The sequence below is a fragment of the Salmo salar genome, chromosome 11, assembly GCF_965601325.2.
Source record: "Salmo salar chromosome 11, fSalSal1, whole genome shotgun sequence".
In the NCBI taxonomy this organism is placed as follows: Eukaryota; Metazoa; Chordata; class Actinopteri; order Salmoniformes; family Salmonidae; genus Salmo; species Salmo salar.
In genome coordinates this window covers 45362433-45387562 of record NC_138301.1, presented here as the reverse complement: position 1 = coordinate 45387562, position 25130 = coordinate 45362433, and the positions used below count along the sequence as shown (strand labels likewise).

At 44.5% G+C, this 25130-nt stretch overlaps 1 protein-coding gene across 1 annotated transcript in view; it reads left to right on the top strand.

The window, feature by feature from the left end:
- Positions 1–22783, top strand: part of LOC106587768 (leucine-rich repeat and immunoglobulin-like domain-containing nogo receptor-interacting protein 1-B) — a 29966-nt gene extending 7183 nt beyond the window's left edge. Inside the window, exon 2 of the mRNA XM_045689599.2 lies at positions 18220–22783. Coding sequence (XP_045545555.1) covers positions 18220–20079 — 1860 coding nt within the window. The 3' untranslated portion in view covers positions 20080–22783. The remainder of the gene's footprint in view (positions 1–18219) is intronic.
- The last annotated feature ends 2347 nt before the right edge of the window (positions 22784–25130 follow it).

Here is a 25130-nt window from a genome sequence, read left to right as displayed (position 1 = left end):
GGTGACTTGAAAAATGGAGGAGGATGGGAGACCCACGGTATAGGAGCGTAATGCACAGAAACGACAGTGTGTTTCAAAAATCGTCAAAGACTAATTATTTTAACCTATGTGATTATGTGTTATCATCTTTGCTATGTAAATACCGGAGGAAAGTGGGAAACCTACTTGAGCGCACGCGAAGAAATGCGCCGCGTCAACATCTCTCTTTAATAAATTTTTTGGGGATGATGCGATGGAAGCTATCTAATCATTTGGAATTGTTTTCGACATCCTAGAAAAGACAGTTGAACGTTCAATATGTTCAGCAAGTAAAACATTGTAACGTGCAATTACCTCTGCAAGCTCCTTGTTGTTGCCCTTGTTGGCAGAACTTTCCCTCTCACCGTGTCCTCTATCGATGCAGCTTTTTCCCAGAAGCTTGAATCTGATGTCGGCATTTATATGCTCCCTGCTTTTGTTTTGCCGTTTAGCTGAACGATCGATGTTCTTCAGGTCACTGTACCCACTTTTCGACCAAGGCTCAGACTTTCCAAAAAGCAGGCTAGCAATACAGGCGGCTTGATGACAGGCTCCCTGTTAACCAGCTATACTTTTGATACCAATTGGTTTTGAACAGAGGTTAGAGGTCGACCCTTGCTTTTAATTTGCACCTTTTCTGTGTACCCCAGAGAATGAAAGGGGTTCTTCAACAAAAAGTCCACAACATTTTCATCAGTGTTGGCCATTCTAACATTCTGGCGGATAAATATTTTTTTAATAAATTGCACTAACTGGACACAAAAATGTAGTTTTAAAACCAAGAAAATAATGTATAATATACCTCCTCCGTCTCCTGTAATTTGAAAAAACTAATTTGAATTGAATAATATCCCAAAAATGCTCAACTATCACTTTTCATCTCTATCCAACAATGTCACAAAGCTTCTCAACACATTGAACCCCCATAATGCTCTGTGGCACAATCCCAATACAACACAAGGTTAATTCAATGACTATAATTCTGTGATTGGATGGACAGAATGTCAATTTATGTTGCAAAAGCTTTGATTGGTTGCAGGACGTACTCCGGAAGTGGTCATAATTACCATGTATGTCTAAGGGGGTGAGGCCTACAAGCCTCCTAGGTTTTGTATTGAAGTCAATGTAGCCAGAGGAGGACGGAAGCTAGCTGTCCTCCGGCTACACCATGGTGCTACCCTACAGAGTGCTGTTGAAGTTACTGTAGACCTTCATTGCAAAACAATGTCATCTGAGTATATTTTGACATGGCCTGTGGATTAACCAGACACACCATTTCTCTTATTAGTAGTAATAATTTACCCTTGACCTTGAAACATATTATCATAATGGGGAACCCTTAACTTGAAGAGCATATCAAGATATTATTTCTGAATCAAGAAAAAGTATAACACAAGCTCTCTGGTAGGAGCTCAGCTCTTCGAATCCCCCTGCCTAGTTTTGCAATCTTCACTTCAGTGTGCAAGGGCTTATTCTGTGGGATTCAAGGCTGCAGATAGAAACGATTTGCAAAGCTGGTGAAATCCCCTATTCTACAAGACAGAGAACAATAGCTCTTCTATTAACACTCCATTTCTGTCTGGATGTGCTGTGACATTGTGCCCTAACAAATCAGCCCATAGGGTGAATCCCAATGTGGTCGTAGTATAAAACGTCTTCTCCTTTCCTGCACCAGCACTGACTGGAAAAAGTGAAGGCAATCATGGTATGGAGGCATTCAATACTTAGCTTTCACCTTCCACATGTTGTCAGATCAGCCAAGAAAAGGAGATGAGGAAGCCTCTTTAGACTATTGGGACCAACTGCTGTCTGGTTGCCATGGTAGCGGACAGTCTTTCCAAGTGTTCTGTGTCTGAGATCCAGAAACCAATTGTAGTTCTTGCTCTGGCAGTTCCTCCCATGGTACACATACATTAGAGAAAAAGGCAGGCCCCTAAAATAGTCCCAATCCAATATCATAGACAAGCAACCAGGACGTTGAAACCGTTGGAGCAAACATGAATTTGAACTGAGATCACCTTTCAGTCCAGTAGCAGCTGGGGAGGCTTTCACCTAACCAAACCTACATATTACAACAATAAATCACCCCAACTACCCAAGTATACTGACTCGGTACCGGTACTACTTGTATATAGCCTGTGACAAATAACATTTTATTTGATTTGTGTTGGGGTTGGAGCCCTGTATTCCAAGCTGTCAATTTTATCCCCTTGTTTTGTGTGTTCTCTAGAGTAGATTTGTCTGCTCGGATCTCCCACAATTCCCAGCAGCAATCTTCCCTCCACTTGGATCACTCCCCTTCAATCAGCTGTCACTCAAATCTCATTAGCATATCCATCACTGTTTTATAGGGGGAAAAGGCCCATTGGAACAGGCTCCTGTTGGAGGTCTAGGTGGAGTCGTCATGATGGCTGATACCTAGTCTTTTGTCTTTTCCCCCCTTTTTGGGAGGCGCTAGTAAAAGGGGCATGGTCTAACACAGGTTAAATAAGTGTACTGAATACCTATTCAATCCCTTCATCTGTTTGTGGTAATGAGGGAAAAGAGCATTGAAAAGGAAGCCATGCAAAAGCATTGAGATGCAACCCCATGTCTGAAAAGCTCCCCTGAAAGAGCATTGAGATGCACCCCATGTCCCTGAAGGAGGGGAGCACAGATGTGCTGCAGGCGAGAGTCTGTTGAATTAGATAAGAGAAGACAGACGAGACAGTTCTAAGTCATCAATGAGCTCTAATTTACTTCATTTCTCATGTAAAATCAACCTGCTACACATGCAAAGTGTACTTTTATGAAGTACTTAATAATACCCAGCTTTTCATTTTACGCAATCTACAGTATGTAGCCTACACTTTAGACAATAGTTTGAAAATGTTGAATTGCTTTGAAATTATCTTTGTTTGATGGTTTGTGAAATTTGAGAATATTTATTGATTTTGGCACAATCTGTCTGAGAAGTGTCTCTTTACAGTATGTCAACATCAAGGTGTCCAGAGTTTTTGCTGTAAGTCAACTTTTAACAGATTCTCAGCTGTCAAAAACTCTTTGATCTAAATCTTAGAGTAGTCAAACGGAACATCAAAGGAGGGTTGTTTTAGACTAAAAATAAAGCTCAAAGCATAAAAAATAAGTTGTTTCCATTTCCATTTCAAATTGAACGTATTGGGATGCCAACTGCTTTACCCTCATTAGCTTCATGGAATTACAGTATCATTGAGATGTGAGGCTAACTCATTAGCTTCATGGAATTACAGTATCATTGAGATGTGAGGCTAACTCATTAGCTTCATGGTATTACAGTATCATTGAGATGTGAGGCTAACTCATTAGCTTCATGGTATTACAGTATCATTGAGATGTGAGGCTAACTCATTAGCTTCATGGAATTACAGTATCATTGAGATGTGAGGCTAACTCATTAGCTTCATGGTATTACAGTATCGTTGAGATGTGAGGCTAACTCATTAGCTTCATGGTATTACAGTATCGTTGAGATGTGAGGCTAACTCATTAGCTTCATGGAATTACAGTATCATTGAGATGTGATGCTAATTCATTAGCTTCATGGAATTACAGTATCATTGAGATGTGAGGCTAACTCATTAGCTTCATGGAATTACAGTATCATTGAGATGTGAGGCTAACTCATTAGCTTCATGGTATTACAGTATTGTTGAGATGTGAGGCTAACTCATTAGCTTCATGGTATTACAGTATCGTTGAGATGTGAGGCTAACTCATTAGCTTCATGGAATTACAGTATCATTGAGATGTGAGGCTAACTCATTAGCTTCATGGTATTACAGTATCATTGAGATGTGAGGCTAACTCATTAGCTTCATGGTATTACAGTATCGTTGAGATGTGAGGCTAACTCATTAGCTTCATGGTATTACAGTATCATTGAGATGTGAGGCTAACTCATTAGCTTCATGGTATTACAGTACAGTATCATTGAGATGTGAGGCTAACTCATTAGCTTCATGGTATTACAGTACAGTATCATTGATATGTGAGGCTAACTCATTCGTTTCATGGTATTACAGTATCATTGAGATGTGAGGCTAACTCATTAGCTTCATGGTATTACAGTACAGTATCATTGATATGTGAGGCTAACTCATTAGCTTCATGGTATTAGAGTATCATTGAGATGTGAGGCTTACCCAACCTGACTTATTGGTTACACTTCATGTGACAGTACCTTTGACAGACCTTTTGATTTATTTAGATGGGATTCATTGAAACAAGTGTCTAAATATTATTTGGTCCAATAATTTGAGTAATTTGGTAAAGGAATTTTGAAGCAGGAAAGTACCAATTAGAAGTATCAACCTCTTTTAATTCCCTGGTTTTCACTGATAGGCATACTGAGTAATCTACAGTGTTGATGCCCAGCATAGCAGAATTGCTGCCTGTAAAATCAATCTTTTTCTTGCCTTGAAGGTCAGTCACTATGTTACCAATTTGTGTGGAAGGGGAAGTGAAATAACAACATCCAACATGTTGTTTGCGTTTTGTGTTCCCATGTCTCTATACAAAGTCATAGAATATCCTTCATACTTTATGTGTTGTGAATGATTGAAAACATGTAGTGAATGATTGACAACTATCCTTATTTGCACAGCTGACACAATAGGCCAAGTTGTCTCATCTATAGTATGTTGTGTAAGGTTGTTTGCTATAGTTAGTTTTGAATAGTTAGCCTTGAATATTTAGCTTTGAAAAGTTAGCCTTGAACATTAAACCTTGAATAGCTGGCCTTGAATAGTAAGCCTTGAATAGTTAGCATTGAATAGTAAGCCTTGAATAGTTAGCCTTGAATAGTTAGCATTGAATAGTAAGCCTTGAATAGTTAGCCTTGAATTGGTCATCCTCAAAGCCAATACCCCCTTTGGCTGCCTTTCCTTCCAGTTCTCTGCTGCCAATGACTGGAACGAATTGCAAAAATCGCTGAAGTTGGAGACTTATATCTCCTTCACTAACTTTAAGCATCAGCTATCTGAGCAGCTTACCGATCGCTGCACAGTCCATCTGTAAATAGCCCATCCATCTACCTACCTCATCCCCATATTGTTTTTATTTACTTTTTTGCTCTTTTGCACACCAGTATTTCTACTTGCACATCATCATCTGCACATCTATCACTCCAGTGTTAATTTGCTAAGTTGTAATTACGTCGCTACTTTGGCCTATTTATTGCCTTACCTCCTCACGCCATTTGCACACACTGTATATACACTTTTTCTATTGTGTTATTGACTGTACATTTGTTTATTCCATGTGTAACTCTGTGTTGTTGTTTGTGTCGCACTGCTTTGCTTTATCTTGGCCAGGTCGCAGTTGTAAATGAGAACTTGGTCTCAACTGGCCTACCTGGTTAAATAAAGGTGAAATAAAAAAATAGTTAGCCTTGAATATTAAGCCTTGAATAGTTAGCATTGAATAGTTAGCCTTGAATAGTAAACATGGAATAGTTATCCTTGAATAGTTAGCATTGAATAGTTAACCTTGAATAGTTAGCATTGAATAGTTAGCTTTGAATAGTTAGCCTTGAATAGTTAGCCTTGAATAGTTAGCCTTGAATAGTAAACATGGAACAGTTATCCTTGAATAGTTAGCATTGAATAGTTACCCTTGAATATTAAGCCTTGAATAGTTAACATGGAATAGTTAGCCTTGAATAGTTATCCTTGAATAGTTAGCATTGAATAGTTAGCCTTGAATAGTTAGCCTTGAATAGTAAACATGGAACAGTTATCCTTGAACAGTTATCCTTGAATAGTTACCCTTGAATATTAAGCCTTGAATAGTTAGCATTGAATAGTTATCCTTGAATAGTTAGCATTGAATAGTTACCCTTGAATATTAAGCCTTGAATAGTTAGCATTGAATAGTTAACCTTGAATATTAAGCCTTGAATAGTTAGCATTGAATAGTTATCCTTGAATAGTTAGCATTGAATAGTTACCCTTGAATATTAAGCCTTGAATAGTTAGCATTGAATAGTTAACCTTGAATATTAAGCCTTGAATAGTTAGCATTGAATAGTTACCCTTGAATATTAAGCCTTGAATAGTTAGCATTGAATAGTTAGCATTGCATAGTTAGCCTAGAAAAATTAGGCTCATAGGTCATAGAATAGTATTTGGATTTATTATGGATCCCCATTAGCTGCTGCCAAGACAGCAGCGACTCTTCCTGGGGTCCAGCAAAATTAAGGCAGTTATACAATTTAAAAAACATTCCAATACATCCACAACACATTCAGTGTGTGCCCTCAGGCCACTACTCTACTACCACATATCTACAATACAAAATTGTGTTATCGTGAGTGTGTGTGTGTGCATGTGTCTGTGCCTGTGCCTCTTCACAGTCCCCGCTGTTCCATAAGGTGTATTTTTATCTGTTTTTTTTAATACAAATGTACCGCTTGCATGAGTTACTTCATGTGGAATAGAGTTCCATGTGGTCATGGTTCTATGTGGTTCTGTATAGACAGGGAATGTATAGACATTCACAGTGTAAGTGGACCACTCCCTGTGATTACCAGCTTCCTTGCTCAGCTGCATCTTACGGGGGGTGGGGGGGGGATAGTAGAGAGAGTAGTTGGGGAGAGAAAAATGTGTCAGAATGTGATGAGAACGAGAGGTCCAGAGAGGAAAGGGCTAGCAGTCCTACAACTGCAGGAGAGAGGAGGAAGAGGAAGGTCCACTGTGCTTCCTCCCAAGGTCATTACTAAGAGGACATGGAGAGAGGGATGGAGAGACAGGGAGAGAGGGATGGAGAGACAGGGAGAGAGGGATGGAGAGACAGGGAGAGTCGCAGAGTACGACCCTGCCTCACACAGGAAGCGGCGCAGGTCCTAATCCAGGCACTTGTCATCTCCCGTCTGGATTATTGCAACTCGCTGTTGGCTGGGCTCCCTGCCTGTGCCATTAAACCCCTACAACTCATCCAGAACGCCGCAGCCCGTCTGGTGTTCAACCTTCCCAAGTTCTCTCACGTCACCCCGCTCCTCCGCTCTCTCCACTGGCTTCCAGTCGAAGCTCGCATCCGCTACAAGACCATGGTGCTTGCCTACGGAGCTGTGAGGGGAACGGCACCTCCGTACCTTCAGGCTCTGATCAGGCCCTACACCCAAACAAGGGCACTCCGTTCATCCACCACTGGCCTGCTGGCCCCCCTACCTCTGAGGAAGCACAGTTCCCGCTCAGCCCAGTCAAAACTGTTCGCTGCTCTGGCACCCCAATGGTGGAACAAGCTCCCTCACGACGCCAGGACAGCGGAGTCAATCACCACCTTCCGGAGACACCTGAAACCCCACCTCTTCAAGGAATACCTGGGATAGGATAAAGTAATCCTTCTAACCCCCCCCTTAAAAGATTTAGATGCACTATTGTAAAGTGGTTGTTCCACTGGATATTATAAGGTGAATGCACCAATTTGTAAGTCGCTCTGGATAAGAGCGTCTGCTAAATGACTAAAATGTAAATGTAAAATGGAGAGAGGGGGGGACGGATAGTAGAGAGAGTAGTTGGGGAGAGAAAAATTATTCAGAATGTGATGAGAACGAGAGGTCCAGAGAGGAAAGGGCTAGCAGTCCTACAACTGCAGGAGAGAGGAGGAAGAGGAAGGTCCACTGTGCTTCCTCCCAAGGTCATTACTAAGAGGACATGGAGAGAGGGATGGAGAGACAGGGAGAGAGGGTTGGAGAGACAGGGAGAGATAGAGAAACAGGGAGAGAGAGATCACTCTTGCTGCGGGTGATTCCCTGATCCACCTCTACGTAGACGACACCATTCTGTATACATCTGGCCCTTCTTTGGACACTGTGTTAACTAACCTCCAAACGAGCTTCAATGCCATACAACACTCATTCCGTGGCCTCCAACTGATCTTAAACTCTAGCAAAACCAAATGCATGCTTTTCAACCGTTCGCTGCCCGCACCCGCCCGCCCGACAAGCATCACTACTCTGGACGGTTCTGACCTAGAATATGTGGACAACTACAAATACCTAGGTGTCTGGCTAGACTGTAAACTCTCCTTCCAGACTCATATCAAACATCTCCAATCCAAAATCAAATCTAGAATCGGCTTTCTATTTCGCAACAAAGCCTCCTTCAATCACGCCGCCAAACTTACCCTAGTAAAACTGACTATCCTACCGATCCTCGACTTCGGCGATGTCATTTACAAAATAGCTTCCAATACTCTACTCAGCAAATTGGATGCAGTCTATCACAGTGCCATCCGTTTTGTTACCAAAGTGCCTTATACCACCCACCACTGTGACCTGTATGCTCTAGGCGGCTGGCCCTCGCTACATATTCGTCGCCAAACCCACTGGCTCCAGGTCATCTATAAGTCTATGCTAGGTAAAGCTCCGCCTTATCTCAGTTCACTGGTCACGATAACACCACCCACCCGTAGCACGCGCTCCAGCAGGTATATCTCACTGGTCATACCCAAAGCCAACACCTCCTTTGGCCGCCTTTCCTTCCATTTCTCTGCTGCCAGTGACTGGAACGAATTGCAAAAATTGCTGAAGCTGGACTTACATTTCCCTCACTAACTTTAAACATCAGCTATCTGAGCAGCTAACCGATCGCTGCAGCTGTACATAACCCATCTGTAAATAGCCCACCCAATCTACCTACCTCATCCCCATATTGTTTTTATTTACTTTGCTGCTCTTTTGCACACCAGTATCACTACTTACACACCATCATCTGCTCATCATCTGCTTATCTATCACTCCAGTGTTAATCTGCTAAATTGTAATTACTCCGCTACTATGGCCTATTTATTGCCATACCTCCTCATGCCATTTGCACACACTGTATATAGACTTGATTTTTTTTCTATTGTGTTATTGACTGTACGCTTGTTTATTCCATGTAACTCTGTGTTGTTTGTGTCGCACTGCTTTGCTTTATCTTGGCCAGGTCGCAGTTGTAAATGAGAACTTGTTCTCAACTGGCCTACCTGGTTAAATAAAGGTGAAATAAAATAAAATAAGAGAGGGATGGAGAAACAGGGAGAGGGATGGAGAAACAGGGAGAGAGGAAGGTGGAGACAGGGAGAGAGGGATGGAGAGACAGGGAGAGAGGGATGGAGAGACAGGGAGAGAGGGATGGAGAGACAGGGAGAGAGGGATGGAGAGACAGGGAGAGAGGGATGGAGAGACAGGGAGAGAGGGATGGAGAGACAGGGAGAGAGAAAGGTGGAGACAGGGAGAGAGGAAGGTGGAGACAGGGAGAGAGGAAGGTGGAGACAGGGAGAGAGGAATGGAGAAACAGGGAGAGAGGAAGGTGGAGACAGGGAGAGAGGGATGGAGAGACAGGGAGAGAGGGATGGAGAGACAGGAAGAGAGGGATGGAGAGACAGGTGAGAGAGAAATGGAAAGACAGGGAGAGAGGGATGGAGAAACAGGGAGAGAGGGAGGTGGAGACAGGGAGAGAGGGATGGAGAGACAGGGAGAGAGGGATGGAGAAACAGGGAGAGAGGAAGGTGGAGACAGGGAGAGGGATGGAGAGACAGGGAGAGAGGGATGGAGAAACAGGAAGAGAGGGAGGTGGAGACAGGGAGAGAGGGATGGAGAGACAGGGAGAGAGGGATGGAGAGACAGGGAGAGAGGAAGGTGGAGACAGGGAGAGAGGGATGGAGAGACAGGGAGAGAGGGAGGTGGAGACAGGGAGAGAGGGCTGGAGAGACAGGGAGAGAGGGATGGAGAAACAGGAAGAGAGGGAGGTGGAGACAGGGAGAGAGGAAGGTGGAGACAGGGAGAGAGGGATGGAGAGACAGGGAGAGAGGGATGGAGAGACAGGGAGAGAGGAAGGTGGAGAGACAGGGAGAGAGGGAGGTGGAGACAGGGAGAGAGGGATGGAGAGACAGGGAGAGAGGGATGGAGAAACAGGAAGAGAGGGAGGTGGAGACAGGGAGAGAGGAAGGTGGAGACAGGGAGAGAGGGATGGAGAGACATTGAGAGAGGGATGGAGAGACAGGGAGAGAGGGAGGTGGAGACAGGGAGAGAGGAAGGTGGAGACAGGGAGAGGGATGGAGAGACAGGTGAGAGAGAAATGGAAAGACAGGGAGAGAGGGATGGAGAAACAGGGAGAGAGGGAGGTGGAGACAGGGAGAGAGGGATGGAGAGACAGGGAGAGAGGGATGGAGAAACAGGAAGAGAGGGAGGTGGAGACAGGGAGAGAGGAAGGTGGAGACAGGGAGAGGGATGGAGAGACAGGGAGAGAGGGATGGAGAAACAGGAAGAGAGGGAGGTGGAGACAGGGAGAGAGGGATGGAGAGACAGGGAGAGAGGGATGGAGAGACAGGGAGAGAGGAAGGTGGAGACAGGGAGAGAGGGATGGAGAGACAGGGAGAGAGGGAGGTGGAGACAGGGAGAGAGGGCTGGAGAGACAGGGAGAGAGGGATGGAGAAACAGGAAGAGAGGGAGGTGGAGACAGGGAGAGAGGAAGGTGGAGACAGGGAGAGAGGGATGGAGAGACAGGGAGAGAGGGATGGAGAGACAGGGAGAGAGGAAGGTGGAGAGACAGGGAGAGAGGGAGGTGGAGACAGGGAGAGAGGGATGGAGAGACAGGGAGAGAGGGATGGAGAAACAGGAAGAGAGGGAGGTGTAGACAGGGAGAGAGGGATGGAGAGACAGGGAGAGAGGAAGGTGGAGACAGGGAGAGAGGGATGGAGAGACATTGAGAGAGGGATGGAGAGACAGGGAGAGAGGAAGGTGGAGACAGGGAGAGAGGGATGGAGAGACAGGGAGAGAGGGATAGAAGGACAGGGAGAGAGGGAGGTGGAGACAGGGATGGAGAGGGATGGGGAGACGGGGAGAGAGGGATGGAGAGACAGGGAGAGAGGGATGGAGAGACAGGGAGAGAGGGAGGTGGAGACAGGGAGAGAGGGATGGAAAACAGGTCCAAGTGGTTCTGTATAGACAGGGAATGTATAGACATTCACAGTGTAAGTGGACAACTCCCTGTGATTACCAGCTTCCTTGCTCAGCTGCATCTTACAGGAGAGGGGGTGGGGGGGGGGTGGGGGGGGTCGAGAGAGTAGTTGGGGAGAGAAAAATGTGTCAGAATGTGATGAGAACGAGAGGTCCAGAGAGGCTAGCAGTCCTACAACTGCAGGAGAGAGGAGGAAGAAGAAGGTCCACTGTGCTTCCTCCCAAGGTCATTACTAAGAGGACACTGAGAGAGGGATGGAGAGACAGGGAGAGAGGGAGGTGGAGACAGGGAGAGAGGGAGGTGTAGACAGTGAGAGAGGGAGGTGGAGACAGTGAGAGAGGGAGGTGGAGACAGGGAGAGAGGAAGGTGGAGACAGTGAGAGAGGGAGGTGGAGACAGTGAGAGAGGAAGGTGGAGACAGGGAGAGAGGAAGGTGGAGACAGTGAGAGAGGGAGGTGGAGACAGGGAGAGAGGAAGGTGGAGACAGGGAGAGAGGAAGGTGGAGACAGGGAGAGAGGGAGGTGGAGACAGTGAGAGAGGGAGGTGGAGACAGGGAGAGAGGAAGGTGGAGACAGGGAGAGAGGAAGGTGGAGACAGGGAGAGAGGGATGGAGAGACAGGGAGAGAGGGAGGTGGAGACAGTGAGAGAGGGAGGTGGGGACAGTGAGAGAGGGAGGTGGATACAGGGAGAGAGGGAGGTGGAGACAGTGAGAGAGGGATGGAGAGACAGGGAGAGAGGGATGGAGAGACAGGGAAAGAGGGATGGAGAGACAGGGAAAAAGGGATGGAGAGACAGGGAAAGAGGCAGGGAGGGATGGAGAGACAGGGAAAGAGGAATGGAGAGACAGGGAGAGAGGCAGGGAGGGATGGAGAGACAGAGAGAGAGGCAGGGAGAGATGGAGAGATAGGGAGAGAGGCAGGGAGAGAAAGAGAGATGGAAAGAGGGAGAGAGGCAGGGAGGGGTGGAGAGACAGGGAAAGAGGCAGGGAGAGAGAGAGATGGAAGCAGAGAGAGAGGGAGGTGGAGACAGGGAGAGAGGCAGGGAGAGAGAGAGAGATGGAAACAGAGAGAGAGGGAGGTGGAGACAGGGAGAGAGGGATGGAGAGATAGGGAGAGAGGGATGGAGAGACAGGGAGAGAGGCAGGGAGAGAGAGAGAGATGGAAACAGAGAGAGAGGGAGGTGGAGACAGGGAGAGAGGGAGGTCGAGACAGGGAGAGAGGGAGGTGGAGACAGGGAGAGAGGGATGGAGAGATAGGGAGAGAGGGATGGAGAGACAGGGAGAGAGGGAGGGAGAGACAGGGAGAGAGGCAGGGAGGGATGGAGAGACAGGAAGAGAGGCAGGGAGGGATGGAGAGACAGGGAAAGAGAGATAGAGAGACAGGGAAAGAGGGATGGAGAGACAGTGAGAGAGGCAGGGAGAGAGAGATGGAAACAGAGAGAGAGGGAGGTGGAGACAGGGAGAGAGGGAGGTGGAGACAGGGAGAGAGACGGAGAGAGAGATGGAAACAGGGAGAGAGGGAGAGGGAGGTGGAGACAGGGAGAGAGACAGGGAGAGAGGGATGGAGAGACAGTGAGAGAGGCAGGGAGAGAGAGATGGAAACAGAGAGAGAGGGAGGTGGAGACAGGGAGAGAGGGAGGTGGAGACAGGGAGAGAGACGGAGAGAGAGATGGAAACAGGGAGAGAGGGAGAGGGAGGTGGAGACAGGGAGAGAGACAGGGAGAGAGAGATGGAGATGGAAACAGGGAGAGAGGGAGAGGGAGGTGGTGACAGGGAGAGAGAGATGGAAACAGGGAGAGAGGGAGAGGGAGGTGGAGACAGGGAGAGAGACAGGGAGAGAGAGATGGAGATGGAAACAGGGAGAGAGGGAGAGGGAGGTGGAGACAGGGAGAGAGATAGGGAGAGAGAGATGGAAACAGGGAGAGAGGGAGGTGGAGACAGGGAGAGAGACAGGGAGAGATAGATGGAAACAGGGAGAGAGGGAGAGGGAGGTGGAGACAGGGAGAGAGACAGGGAGAGAGAGATGGAGATGGAAACAGAGAGAGAGGGAGGTGGTGACAGGGAGAGAGATAGGGAGAGAGAGATGGAAACAGGGAGAGAGGGAGGTGGAGACAGGGAGAGAGACAGGGAGAGATAGATGGAAACAGGGAGCGAGGGAGAGGGAGGTGGAGACAGGGAGAGAGACAGGGAGAGAGAGATGGAGATGGAAACAGAGAGAGAGGGAGGTGGTGACAGGGAGATAGATAGGGAGAGAGAGATGGAAACAGGGAGAAAGGGAGAGGGAGGTGGAGACAGGGAGAGAGGGGTTGAATTTCCTGTTTTTATGGATTGAATTTCCTCCAAAGTGGAAAGAAATGAGATCATGCACTAAACTCCAATACTAACATGCAAAGTGATTTGAGACAGAAAGCAACATTGGTAATGGGTTCTCTTGTCATTTTAAGGGTTATTTCAATTACATTGTTTGGTTTATTTCTGACCCACATAAAATAACAAATAAAAATACAAACTTTTGCAAGTGAATCCCGGATTACATAATACAGTAGAATATCCATGTAACCGTTCTCTCACTGTAACATATTTTCACAGGAAGACAAAACATCAATAAGGCTGCATGACTTTAGGTTAGGACACAACTAAAGCACCAAAGCACAGCAATGCCTCTCATCTACATGCCCATGTTATTGTCTGGACATGTAGTGGGTGATACAGGCTGCGTTTACACAGGCAGCCCAATTCTGATCTTATGCCCAGTTATGAGTTGGTCAAAAGAGCAATTCTTAGCAAAAGATCAGAATTGTTGTGCCTGTGTAAATGCAGCCTTAGTCATGTGTTGGCGAGTTGTTATTGCAGACCCCTTTGACTCATTGTGTTTGGCATTTCATCACAGTTCGAAATGACGTCACAACATTTACATTCAAGTGCTTTTATCAGTTGAAATATCAAAATGTCTCCTTCATCCTTTTTATTTTCCTCGGCTGGTAGACTGATGTCCTGTCTGGGCTAGATAAAGGCCAGCCATTTCCTCTATCAGATATCTAATAGATGTTTTATTGTGTGGCATATTCCAACCCTCAATTAGCATCAGTGAGATTTCACAGTCATTAACCCAATACATTCATGACCCCAAGGTTCAATTCTCATCTTTATTGTGTGGCATATTCCAACCCTCAATTAGGTTGGGTGTTGGTCTGTGAATGCTTTTAAACCAACCTGATCTATCCATTCACAAGCCACACAATAATACTGTATGGTGAAAGGCTGAAACATGTTCTTGCCGTTTGAAACAAACAAAGTAGACTTTGGTGTATTACAGGGGTTGTGTATACTGTCACTATACAACCCCTTGAAAAATGTGGATTTAGATTGGAGGAGAAATGTAGAAGACAGTTAGACCTACTGGGTCGCTGGTCCTGCTAAAATAACAGTCCTAGCTGTTTTAATGGCAGTACTTTCTCTCCGTCTGGCATTTGTAAGGTGTAATTTGTGTTAGCACACTGCTACCAGCGGAATCACTCTCATCCTACTGTCAAGTCTGTTTTGTTAATCGCACAACTATGTGACACAAGTTGCGCAACGAGAGATACTATCGAGCACCTCCGCCGAACAATTGAAGCACTCTTGAAAAACCATTATGTGTTGCAGGGAATGAGCCCCCTCACTTCTCATCTGTGTGAGTTCAAGCTGTTTATATGCTGATTCAGCACCACCACTTATCAGCAGTGACGACATGCTGGTTCTCTGGCAGGAGACTGTTTCTGTTCCACTTGATACTTCCATTCATACTCTAACACACCTGGACAGCTTTGTACAGCTCTCTACTTTACACTCATCGTTTTGCTCCTCTCGCTGTGGGAAACCCTGTCGAGGTACAGCTGTGGTACTGATCTAGTGCGTAGTACTACCGGCGTATTATACTTTCATTATACTGTAATAGAGTGTTTCTCAGAAATACCTGAAAAACAGATGTCTGTAGATCAAAGTGAAATACTTCCTAGAGTAGTTATCTTTTGGAGAATGCATCGGAGACAACAGAAATGTTCAATATGAATGGTTAGCTTACCACTTTATATACCCCATAAACCATCTTACTGTACTGCCCAGTGGTTAAATATGATGTCGACCGCAGCCACTCTTGGAAGCCAAATGCAGCATGTGCCATAGAACTAGAATCCATAGAACAAGCCTCCCTATTCAAGTCAATGATGGCATAATGGGTAGATTCTATTTCTATGGTATGTGCCACATAGTTTTGGTTACTGCAGTTACCGTGGTCCTAAAATGGAACCTTTGATCATTTGTTTATGTCCAGGAATCTGTCCCTGGAGAAATGTACAGTCTAGATAACATGTTTAGTATCTGTCCCTGGAGAAATGTACAGTCTAGATAACATGTTTAGTATCTGTCCCTGGAGAAATGTACAGTCTAGATAACATGTTTAGTATCTGTCCCTGGAGAAATGTACAGTCTAGATAACATGTTTAGTATCTGTCCCTGGAGAAATGTATAGTCTAGATAACATGTTTAGTATCTGTCCCTGGAGAAATGTACAGTCTAGATAACATGTTTAGTATCTGTCCCTGGAGAAATGTACAGTCTAGATAACATGTTTAGTATCTGTCCCTGGAGAAATGTACAGTCTAGATAACATGTTTAGAATCTGTCCCGGGAGAAATGTACAGTCTAGATAACATGTTTAGAATCTGTCCCTGGAGAAATGTACAGTCTAGATAACATGTTTAGTATCTGTCCCTGGAGAAATGTACAGTCTAGATAACATGTTTAGAATCTGTCCCGGGAGAAATGTACAGTCTAGATAACATGTTTAGAATCTGTCCCTGGAGAAGTGTACAGTCTAGATAACATGTTTAGTATCTGTCCCTGGAGAAATGTACAGTCTAGATAACATGTTTAGTATCTGTCCCTGGAGAAATGTACAGTCTAGATAACATGTTTAGTATCTGTCCCTGGAGAAATGTACAGTCTAGATAACATGTTTAGAATCTGTCCCGGGAGAAATGTACAGTCTAGATAACATGTTTAGAATCTGTCCCTGGAGAAATGTACAGTCTAGATAACATGTTTAGTATCTGTCCCTGGAGAAATGTACAGTCTAGATAACATGTTTAGAATCTGTCCCGGGAGAAATGTACAGTCTAGATAACATGTTTAGAATCTGTCCCTGGAGAAATGTACAGTCTAGATAACATGTTTAGAATCTGTCCCTGGAGAAATGTATAGTCTAGATAACATGTTTAGTATCTGTCCCTGGAGAAATGTACAGTCTAGATAACATGTTTAGTATCTGTCCCTGGAGAAATGTACAGTCTAGATAACATGTTTAGTATCTGTCCCTGGAGAAATGTACAGTCTAGATAACATGTTTAGTATCTGTCCCTGGAGAAATGTACAGTCTAGATAACATGTTTAGTATCTGTCCCTGGAGAAATGTACAGTCTAGATAACATGTTTAGTATCTGTCCCTGGAGAAATGTACAGTCTAGATAACATGTTTAGTATCTGTCCCTGGAGAAATGTACAGTCTAGATAACATGTTTAGTATCTGTCCCTGGAGAAATGTACAGTCTAGATAACATGTTTAGTATCTGTCCCTAGAGAAATGTACACTAGTGAAACCACAATGTTTGGTTAGTCACTGTATGTTCAGTATGTATATATGCCTACATGACTTGCATACAAGTGAGCCTCCCTGTAGCATGTATTTCATCAGATGTTTTTGGACTTGGGCACTTTTCTTTCACCATGCATTTTGGAAAAAACAAACAGTATTTTTGATTGACTTTTGAGGTTGTAGATTCTTGTTGCACTGTGCAGACAGCCTTTCTTCCTCTCGGTCTCTGTGGGCTTTAGCCAGGAGTCAGTGAAATAGTTTGAGGACAGTGACATTTGCCCTGTCCTTTAAGTACATTTAGCAACATTAGCGCATATTGATGGATGGCACAGATTTTAGCTTGACTGTGAAGTAAAGCCCTCTCAATAAAGAGAATATCCAGAGAGCTATTATTCTAACTTAGCATGGCTTCTTCACAGAGCACATCCCACAGACATGGATGAGCCTCAAATTGTATGATCGATGTGGGAACCAGAGCTTGAAGGCTTTTGCAAGTTAAAGCGCCCCTGAGTCTAAAGCAAATAAGGGTTTAAACAGTCTCTCTCTCTCTCTCACTCCAAGGTCGACAGCTCGCCAGACAGCCGCATGGTAGTGTTGTGTTTAGTTACAGGCAGCACACTTGTTTATTCACGCCATTTAATGCATTGAATTAAAGCACATTTCGGTAAGCTATTTCTCATTCCAACTACTTGTCACAGGGAGATTGACAGGCGACTCAAGGTGCTGCTAAGACCTAGAACAGTAACTGACAGACCCTGGAGCCCACAATGCAGCCCATTCTCCTTTGGCCAGCAGATTAAGAGTTCATAAAGCCAGGATGAAGAATGTATCTGTCCCTCACAGTTGGATGGACAGTAGTTATTTGGGGTTTACAGAAGACTTAGAGTCCTAAGTTGATAGAGCAGCAGTTGGTGTTTAGGACCCTGACACACAGATAAAAGAAGAGTAACAGAGAAGAGTAACCTGCAATCGGAATAGAGGGTCCTCCAGGCAATTGCACTTGTACAGAACAAAACATTATGTTCCATACAAGCCTGGCATAATTCTCTTTCACATTGGAAGTAGGTATCTCTCCATGATTTGTAAATTAAACTGACATTTGTTTATTGCTGTAAATACTTTGTCTGCTTCATTTAGTTGATTGAGGTTTATGAGAGCCTAATCGGAAGTGAAAAGGACTAATTTGAGCTTTGTCGTCCATTGCATTAAAAAACACTATTAAAGCTGTAATTGTGTCCTCTGTGAGTGGTGTAGTTACAAAACATGACAGAAATAGTTTTAAGAAGATTTTTGTTGTGAAAGGAGATCTGAGGTTTTCTGTTCACCTTCTGGTATTTCAGCTGATATTTCTACCACTTGTCTAACCCAGAGCCTTTAGTCCAAATCTGAGGCGAATGTAACCCTGTGACATCATCTTTTGGGCAAGATTTTTGTCTGTTGTGTGGCTAAAGTATTGTTTGTTAAATAAACACAATTGTTTTTTTATATCAATAATACTTCAGGAGATAAGCGTCAAACCTGACAAAATAATATATTTAAAAAAATGTGTTTATAGATGTAGTTGTCCTTTAAATGTACCAACCATCCCTCTTACTTCTGTCTCCGCAGGGAAGCAGTAGAATGGTGTCCGGGGAGGCAGGTGGGCACAGCTACCTGGTGGCGTGCTGGCAGCCCATCCTGGTCCTAATGCTGGGCACTGTCCTCTCCGGCTCCACCACCGGCTGCCCGTCCCGCTGTGAGTGTAATGCTCAGGAACGTTCCGTGGTGTGCCATCGACGGAGGCTGGCCTCGTTTCCCGAGGGCATCCCCATCGAGACGAAACTACTGGACCTCAGCAAGAACCGTCTGAAAAGCCTGGGGCCTGAGGAGTTCATCAACTACCCACAGCTGGAGGAGCTGCAGCTCAATGAGAACAATATCTCTTCCATGGAGCCCGGGGCTTTTAGCAACCTTGTCGGCTTGCGGACTCTGGGGCTGCGCAACAACCAGCTTAAGCTAATCCAGTTGGGAGTGTTCACAGGCCTCAGCAACCTCACCCAGCTGGACATTAGCGAGAACAGAATTGTCATCCTGCTGGACTACATGTTCCAGGAGCTATACAATCTGAAGGCTCTGGAAGTCGGCGATAACGACCTGGTGTTCATCTCTCACCGAGCGTTCCACGGCCTCAGCAGCCTGGAACAGCTGACCATGGAGCGCTGCAACCTGACCTCGGTGCCAACCGAGGCCCTGAGCCATCTGCACAACCTGCTGTCACTGCGACTACGCCACCTCACCGTCAACGCTGTCAGGGATTACTCCTTCAAGAGGCTTGACCGCCTGAGGGTGTTAGAGATCTCCTACTGGCCCTACCTGGACACCATGACCTCCAAATGCCTGTACGGCCTCAACATCACCTCCCTGACCATCACAAACTGTAACCTCACTGCCATCCCTTACCAGGCCATCCGACACCTTGGGCACCTTCTCTATCTCAACTTGTCTTTTAATCCCATTCACACGGTGGAGGGGAACAAGCTGCACAATCTAATGAGGCTCCAGGCCTTCCACTTGGTAGGAGGGAGATTAGCCACAATCGAGCCCTACTCCTTCCGGGGCTTGAACCACCTCCGAGTCCTCAACGTATCCAGCAATAGCCTGAGCACCCTGGAGGAATCTGTCTTTCACTCCGTGGGGAACCTGGAGACCCTGGCACTGTACGATAACCCACTGGCCTGCGACTGCCGGCTGCTCTGGGTCTTCCGCCGCCGCTGGAGGCTCAACTTCAACCGGCAGCAGCCCGTCTGCTCTTTGCCCGAGGCCGTGCAGGGCAAGGAGTTCAAAGACTTCCCCGACATCCTCCCCTCCGATTCCTTCACCTGCCAGAAGTCCAGGATACAAGACCACAAGGCACTGCAGAGGCACGTGGACGAGGGCACAACGGTCCATTACACATGCCAGGCGGACGGTGACCCAGCCCCCGTGATCATGTGGCTGTCCCCCAAGAAGCAGTTCATCACTACCAAGTCTGTGGGGCGTCTCAGCGTGTCCCCCGAGGGCACGCTAGAGGTGCGCTATGCCCAGATCCAGGACAACGGTACCTACCTGTGCATCGCCAGCAATGCAGCAGGGAATGACACCAAGCCTGCCCACCTGCATGTTCACAGCTACTCGCCCAACTGGCCGCACCAGCCCAACAAGACGTTTGCTTTCATCTCCAACCAGCCCAGCGAGGACGGGGCCAACGGGACCCTTGCCCAGGTTCCCTTCCCGTTCGACGTGAAGACTCTGATCATCGCCACCACCATGGGATTTATCTCGTTCCTCGGCGTCGTCCTCTTCTGTCTCGTCATCCTCTTCCTCTGGAGCAGAGGAAAAGGCAACGTCAAGCCAAACATAGAGATTGAGTATGTACCCCGTAAGGCGGAGGCAGGTGAGGGTAGTCCAACCGGCGATGCGCCGCGTAAATTCAACATGAAAATGATGTGAGACTCAAGTTTACTGACTTCAAAATGAGGGTGGACACACTATATTCTCTTTAAATATATGTGGAATTTATGAGAGATAGACATCTTGATACTATACCCAAGACTGTTTTACCTTCAGGGACTGAATCTTAAACAGCGAGTGTTGGATTTAAAAGTATTCAAATCTCTGTGCGTTTTTATGGGCAATAGTCATTAAGAAAATAAGCCAGAATAAGCCAGTCATGTTTTATGCTCCTTTCAACCTGAAAATGGAGATTGTCTTTATCTAGTCTTTTGATTGTTTTTTTTCTCTGTATCTTGTTCTTCTTACCATGTACAATGAGCAAAGGAATGGTCGTAATACCACTTAAAGGGGTAGTTCACAAAAATACTGAAATTGACAGCAGCAACGGTAAGAGGAATATCATGTCAATTTGTTTGAACTATACCTTTAATGGTTATGGGTTTTGAGCATATTACTGTATTACGAGCAGGCGCAATTCAAGCAATGTACGTACAGTGCATTCGGAAAGTATTCAGACCCCCTTGACTTTTTCCAAATGTTGTTATGTTACAGCCTTATTCTAAAATGTATTAAATCTTTTTTTTTAACTCATCAATGTACACACAACACCCAATAATAGCAAAGCAAAAACAGGTTTTCAGACCCTTTACTCAGTAAACACCGGTATTTGGGGAGTTTTTTCACATTCTTCTCTGCAGATCCTCTCAAGCTCTCCAGAGATGTTCGATGGGGTTCAAGTTCGGGCTCTGGCTGGGCCACTCAAGGACATTCTGAGACTTGTCCCGAAGCCACTCCTGCGTTGTCTTTGTTGTGTGCTTAGGATCATTGTGCTGTTGGAAGGTGAAACGTCGCCCCAGTCTAGGCCCTGAATGCTCTGGAGCAGGTTTTCATCAAGGATCTCTCTGTACTTTGCTCCGTTCATCTTTGCCTCGATCCTGATTAGTCTCCCAGTCCCTGCTGCTGAAAAAAATCCCCACAGCATGATGCTGCCACCACCATGCTTCACCCTTGGGATGGTGCCAGGTTTCCTCCACACGTGACCCTTGCCATTCAGGCCAAAGAGAGTGTTTAGGTGCGTTTGGCAAACTTCAAGCCGGCTTTTACTGAGGAGTGACTTCCGTCTGGCCACTCTACCATAAAGGCCTGATTGGTGGAGTGCTGCACAGATGGTTGTCCTTCTGGAAGGTTCTCCCATCTCCACAGAGGAACTCTGTCAGAGTGACCATCGGGTTCTTGGTCACTTCCCTGACCAAGGCCCTTCTCCCCCGATTGCTCAGTTTGGCCGTGCGGCCAGCTCTAGGAAGAGCCTTGGTGGTGCCAAACGTCTTCCATTTACGATTGATGGAGGCCACTGTGTTCTTGCAATGCTGCAGAAATGTTTTGGTATCCTTCCCCAGATCTGTGCCTTGACACAATCCTGTCTCTGAGCTCTACGGACAATTCCTTCAACCTCATGGCTTGGTTTTTGCTCTGACATACACTGTCAACTGTGGGACCTTATATAGACAGGTGTGTGCCTTTCCAAATCATCTCAAATCAATTGAATTTACCACAGGTTGATGACAATCAAGTTGGAGAAACATCTCAAGGATGATAAATGGAAACAGGATGAAAATCATTTTTTGAATTTTAATACATTTTCAAAAAATTCTAAAAACCTGTTTTTGCTTTGTCATTATGGGGTATTGTGTGTAGATTGATGAAGATTTTTTTTATTTAATCCATTTTAGAATAAGGCTGTAACGTAACAAAATGTGGAAAAAGTCAAGGGGTCTGAATACTTTCTGAATGCACTTAAGAGATAAAAGTAAGCTAGAAAGGCATATAATGGCATATTCTAATTTGTAAAAAAAAATATATATATTATGCTTGACAATCATCAAAATCACAAAGGTCATTGGTATAAATCACAGAATGAGTACAATATAAAATATCAGCAATGAAGTTAGGGTCCTCTGATGCCATTTTGTCTAATTAATGTGCAGTGGCTCAAATCCTTTCCTAGCAAACTAGGAACATTCCCTGAACATTAGCTAATATTCCCCTTAAGTTCTAGTTAGGGTTTTAGGATGATAACAAAATAAATTTGTACAATATTTATTTTTAAATGAAATATCCTTGGAATGTTCTCCTAACATTCCCTAAAATGTTGTGCACAACATCTGTAAGAAACACCACAGAACATTCCCCAAACGTTCACATTAGGTTACCAGGTAATGTAATAACACAATGTAGCAGTAACGTTTTTTAGAACATACTGCTGCAACAAAATATGAGAGCAACGTTCTGGGAAATTTCTTGCAAAATGCAAATGTTTTATACAAACATTGTATAATCATCAGCACAATTGAACAGTTTTTGTGTTATGAGAACATTTGCCGCAACCTACCAAATGTTCTGGGAACTTTCACAAAATTAATTTTGGTTTGCTGGGTTGTTTGTATAATCACAAACATGCTTCAAATGATCATTGTGATATTCAATTTGAATCCCTATGTTGTTGTTTTGTCAGTGTGTTCTCCTGTTTGCAGTGATCAGGAACCAGTTGTTGTAATACAGTTGATGTGTTAACAGGGTTTTATGTGGTGAAATACATTTTACAGCCATAGTCTGCTCTGAAAGTAATGTGTTCATAAACCCTTAAACCCCTGGTTATGAAATAATGGACGGAATGAACGCATATTAAAACAATAAAGTTTTATACAGTAATTGTATAAATTGTTTATGCTATTCCATTCAAGCACATTGAAAGGATACCAAATTAGTCTATTTGCCTGCTGTATATCCCCGAATGTGAATACAGTAGTAGGCTAAACACTGTTGACAAGCCTAGGATTTCAGGTCTCAGAGTTAGTTTTCTCCCTTTTGTATGCGGTAGCCTAGCCAGATGGGGGATGCTATAACGAGTTTATTCTTTCATGCTGTGAGTGCAGCTGTGAATAATTTACAGGGGATGACGTTGCTATGAGAACACCAAAGAAGCGAATATGAAACTGTGTCATCCTGACACTCTAGGAGTTGTATACGAAATGATATTATTGGAGTAGATCCTGCAACAGTATCAGAGGCCAGGGAGGAGCTATGAAATATAGCAGTGGTTCCCAAACTTTTTATAGTCCTGTACCCCTTCAAACATTCAACCTCCAGCTGCAGCTGCAGCTCTAGCACCAGGGTCAGCACACTCTCAAATGTTGTTTTTTGCCATCATTGTAAGGCTGCCACACACACACTATACGATACATTCATTAAACATAAGAATTCGTTTTTGTCACAACCCGGCTTGTGGGAAGTGAAAAATAGCTCTTATAGGACAAGGGCACAAATAATAATATAATAATAATAAATAAATTAGCTCTTTGTTTAACCATCTTACATATAAAACCTTATTTGTTGATCGAAATTGTGAATAACTCACCACAGGTTAATGAAAAGGGTGTGCTTGAAGGATGCACATAACTCTGCAATGTTGGGTTGTATTGGAGAGACTCAGTCTTAAATCATTTCCCACACACAGTCTGTGCCTGTATTTAGTTTTCATGCTAGTGAGAGCCGAGAATCCACTCTCACATAGGTACGTGGTTGCAAAGGTCATCAGTGTCTTAACAGCACGATTTGCCAAGGCAGGACACTCTGAGCGCAGCCTAATCCAGAAATCTGGCAGTGGCTTCTGATTAAATTCAATTTTCACAGAACCGCTTCTTGCAATTTTGATGAGGCTCTCTTGTTGAGATATCGGTAAGTGGACTGGAGGCAGAGTATGAAAGGGATAACGAATCCAGTTGTTTGTGTCATCCGTTTTGGGAAAGTACCTGCGTTATTGTGCACCCAACTCACTCAGGTGCTTCGCTATTCGCTATATCACGTTTGACATTGTCAGTAAGCCTGAGTTCATTTGCACACACAAAAAAAATACAATGACGGAAAGACCTGTGTGTTGTCATTGTTAATGCAGACAGAGAAGAGCTCCAACTTCTTAATCATAGCCTCAATTTTGTCCCGCACATTGAATAGAGTTGTGGAGAGTACCTGTACTCCCAGATTCAGGTCATTCAGGCGAGAAAAAACATCCCCCAGATAGGCCAGTCATTTGAGAAACTCGTCATCATGCAAGCAGTCAGACAAGTGAAAATTATGGTCAGAAAAAAAACTTTAAGCCCGTCTCTCAATTCAAAAAAACATGTCAATAGTTTGCCCCTTGATAACCAGCGCACTTCTGTATGTAAAAGTATGTATGTAAAAGCGTTACATGGTGGCTGCCCATATCATTGCATAGTGCAGAAAATACACGAGAATTCAGGGGCCTTGCTTTAACAAAGTTAACCATTTTCACTGTGGTGTTGAAAACGTCTTTCAAGCTGTCAGGCATTCCCTTGGCAGCAAGAGCTTCTCGGTGGATGCTGCAGTGTACCCAAGTGACGTCGGGAACAACTGCTTGCACACACACATTACCACTCCACTATGTCTCCCTGTCATAGCTTTTGCGGCATCAGTACAGATACCAACACATCTTGACCACCAAAGTTAATTTGATGTCACAAAGCTGTCCAGTACTTTAAAAATATCCTATAGCTAATATATCTCCTATAGCTCCTATATCTCATATAGCTCCTGTATCTCCTATAGCTAATATAGTTCCTATATCTTCTATAGCTCCTATATATCCTATATCTTCTATATCTCATATATCTCCTATAGCTAATATATATCCTATAGCTCCTATAACGAATATATATCCTACAGCTCCTACTGCTAATATATATCCTATAGCTGCTATATCTCATATAGCTCCTGTATCTCCTATAGCTCCTATATCTCCTATAGCTAATATAGTTCCTATAGCTCCTATATCTGCTATATCTCCTATAGCTCATATGTCTCCTATAGGTCCTATGTCTCCTATAGCTAATATATATCCTATAGCTAATATTTCTCCTACAGCTAATATAACTCCTACATCACCTATATCTCCTACAGCTTCTATAGCTAATATATATTTCCTATATCTCCTATAACTAATATATCTCCTATAGTTCCTATAGCTAATATAT